Below are 2,818 nucleotides of genomic sequence, written 5' to 3' on the forward strand. Positions count from 1 at the left end.
TGTTGTTGTTGTTGTTCTGGTGCTGCAGTCGTCCCTTCATGTCCAATGGAGATAGAAAATATTGTTGAAAAAAAGTACATGTTTAAAGTTATAAAATATTGAGCATAATAAATATTATCACATATTTATGTGATAAATTTTTTTAAAAAAAAATTAAAATTTAGTGGCAAGTCAAACTTATGTCAAGTAAATTAAAACAAAGAAAAATATATGTGTTGGGTAGAAAAAAGAGCAAATTTCTTTTCTTCATTGAAATAAAATTGCCACGCTTTCACTTCTACTGTGTAAGAAATTAAACTGGTGACAGCATCGAAATGGAGTAGATACGATAGATTACAGCTAACAGCGAGTTTGTGCCAAATACGTGTGCTTCAACTTATCATACATATAACAAAAACATTAATAAGAGCAAATAGTATAGCAAATTATCCACGAATTGCCCACGCTTTCACTTTTTGCTTGACACTTGACAGACCTATATATTTCTTCCCTTAAATACCAAACATGACATTCTACAAACTCCACCTATGAAAAACACACACACACATACATATATATACCCATAAACAAACACACACACACATAGTAGGTATTTATATATGGCTGATCACCCTGCAGATGATTCTACCAAAACCAGCCAAAAAAATCAACCTCCTCAGCCTAGTGAAAGTTCTCAAACACCCTTTTGCCCTATTCCTCCGCCACTTCTACCACCACTACCGGTGGAGGAGACAAATATTTCACCACGTCCGTTGATATCAGACATTGCAATATTAGAAAATACAAAATCTCCACCAAAAACAGTTCAACTACCAAATATTATACCAACTGTAACAACTACCATGAGTTCCACCTCATCGGGCGGCTCACCAAGCCGGCCGACAGGCGGAAAACATGCTGTATTCCGGGGAATACGAAGCAGAAGCGGGAAATGGGTGTCTGAAATTCGAGAGCCACGTAAAACTACAAGAATATGGTTAGGAACTTACCCTACTCCTGAGATGGCAGCTGCCGCATATGACGTCGCCGCATTGGCTCTAAAAGGCGGCGACGCTGTAATAAATTTTCCCGGTAACCTCACTTCGTATCCTTCACTTCCTCCTTCACCGTCTCCGGCAGATATAAGAAAAGCAGCCGCCACTGCGGCGGCGCTGATGAAGCCACAAACTGGAGAAGGCACAATGCCGACTCAGCCATATGCACTACTTTTGGAGGAACCGGGACACACCTAACGATATTTTCGGAGAGTTCGAGCAACATAACTTGCTATGTTGTAAGTAAACTAGATAGTGTATAATAATATACACTTTTAGTGCACAAAATTTAAATTCATTTAAGAAGGAATTCATTTTGCAGGAGCCATTTTCATGTACGTTGTATTTGTTCTTGTTGCTGTTGGTGTATGCGTAGTCGCTGTTCTGGTTGGATATATTGTGGGTACAACTCTTCAAGAAAAACGATTGAAACACCAGAAGAAACCTAATGGTGTTGGTTGATATGGCGGAGGCAATGATGGTGAGCCCGCCGAGAATGAACTCGCCGCCGCCATCCGATTCACCGGGAAATTCTGATACAGAAAGTCTTTGGAGTTATTAAACAAAATTCATGGATTTAAGTTTCATTTTATTACAATTCATTTGAGATAGCACAAAAGGACCATATACATAGAATGCATGTCATACATGTATCTTGATCAATCATTTTTTTAAAAATTCTATGTGAAAAGGAAATTTTGGATCAGGTAGAGTTGGAAAAGTTAAGTAAAATTACAAAGGTTAGTCGTCTAGGGTTTTTGTTTATGAGGAAATGGAGTAGTTTTTTGTAAAATTTTCTGCCGAGATTTTTTTACTGTTCCACTTGAGCCTTTTTCTTGATCCATTTCTAAAATCTTTACAGAATAAAGGTATGGAGATGTGGCAAATAGGATTTTGGTCAACTTTGAACGAGGAATGAAAAAGCCTCCCTGAAATGATAATGGTTTCTAAAGTTTCCACATTTGTCTTTTCTTCTTCACTTTTTTGCTTTCTTCTTTTGGAGATTTTCTTCTTTTTTGCATTGCATTTGGGGGTGGGGGTATCTTGGTTTTTCAAGATGGGTAATTTAATCTATACGAGTCTATCTGAAATAACATCTATATCCCAATATAGAGGTAAGGTCCACGTACACACTATTTTTCCCAAACCTCACTAATGAGATCTTTGGAAGAGGTAAGAAGGAGGATTCAAGGGTTTTTAATACCTAAAAAAAATTATCCGATCAAATTAATTAAAAAATAAAAAAATACAATAATTGTCCGTAATATCTATGTTAATTGATAACCTAAAACGTAAGGCATGTAATTATCTACTGCAACAGTTAAATTAACCGTTCATAAATTTTTTGATATTATCAAATATAAATTTGATAAGAGCGTACACTTTATCCTCTCCGGACCACGCGAGATTGTATTGAATATATTGTTGTGGTTGATTCGTTAAATGGAAGACATAGCGGTGACATAGGAGCAATCACAATCTTAAAAGAGGTTTTGCTTTTTTGTTTGCAATGGGAAAACGTGCTTAAAGCCTAGTCTAGCGGCTTTCTTTGTATAAGATAAAATTTATTTATACATTCGCATCTTTCTATAACAACATCCTTATATAATAATGCTTTATTTTAAAAGCTAAGCTTTTTTCGGAACCAATTTTCATATTATGTTATAATATATATTCTCTATAACAACACTTCGCTATAACATTTAAAAATATTCGAAACAAACAAAGCTATTATAGAGAGGTTTGATGTAGTACTAATTCAGCTAAGACAGGCAGCCATGGGA

General features: G+C 35.8%; 1 protein-coding gene across 1 annotated transcript; it reads left to right on the forward strand.

Annotated features, from left to right (window-relative positions):
- Positions 1-494: 494 nt before the first annotated feature.
- Positions 495-1,878, forward strand: LOC107794123 (ethylene-responsive transcription factor ERF025-like). The gene is made up of 3 exons (XM_075218184.1): positions 495-1,199; positions 1,357-1,394; positions 1,473-1,878. The coding sequence occupies exons 1-3, from the start codon at positions 600-602 to the stop codon at positions 1,594-1,596; spliced, it is 762 nt and encodes a 253-aa protein (XP_075074285.1). The 5' UTR covers positions 495-599; the 3' UTR covers positions 1,597-1,878.
- Positions 1,879-2,818: the final 940 nt, after the last annotated feature.

This window comes from Nicotiana tabacum, chromosome 1 (genome assembly GCF_000715075.1).
Source record: "Nicotiana tabacum cultivar K326 chromosome 1, ASM71507v2, whole genome shotgun sequence".
NCBI classification, from domain to species: Eukaryota; Viridiplantae; Streptophyta; class Magnoliopsida; order Solanales; family Solanaceae; genus Nicotiana; species Nicotiana tabacum.

Excerpts from the sequence above, each read along its gene's own strand:
- LOC107794123 (XM_075218184.1), top strand. The coding sequence starts at position 600 with ATGGCTGATCACCCTGCAGATGATTCTACCAAAACCAGCCAAAAAAAT. Across the intron at positions 1,200-1,356 it reads CAATGCCGACTCAGCCATAT|GAGCCATTTTCATGTACGTT; the intron begins GCACTACTTTTG and ends TTCATTTTGCAG. Across the intron at positions 1,395-1,472 it reads TTGTATTTGTTCTTGTTGCT|AAGAAACCTAATGGTGTTGG; the intron begins GTTGGTGTATGC and ends TTGAAACACCAG.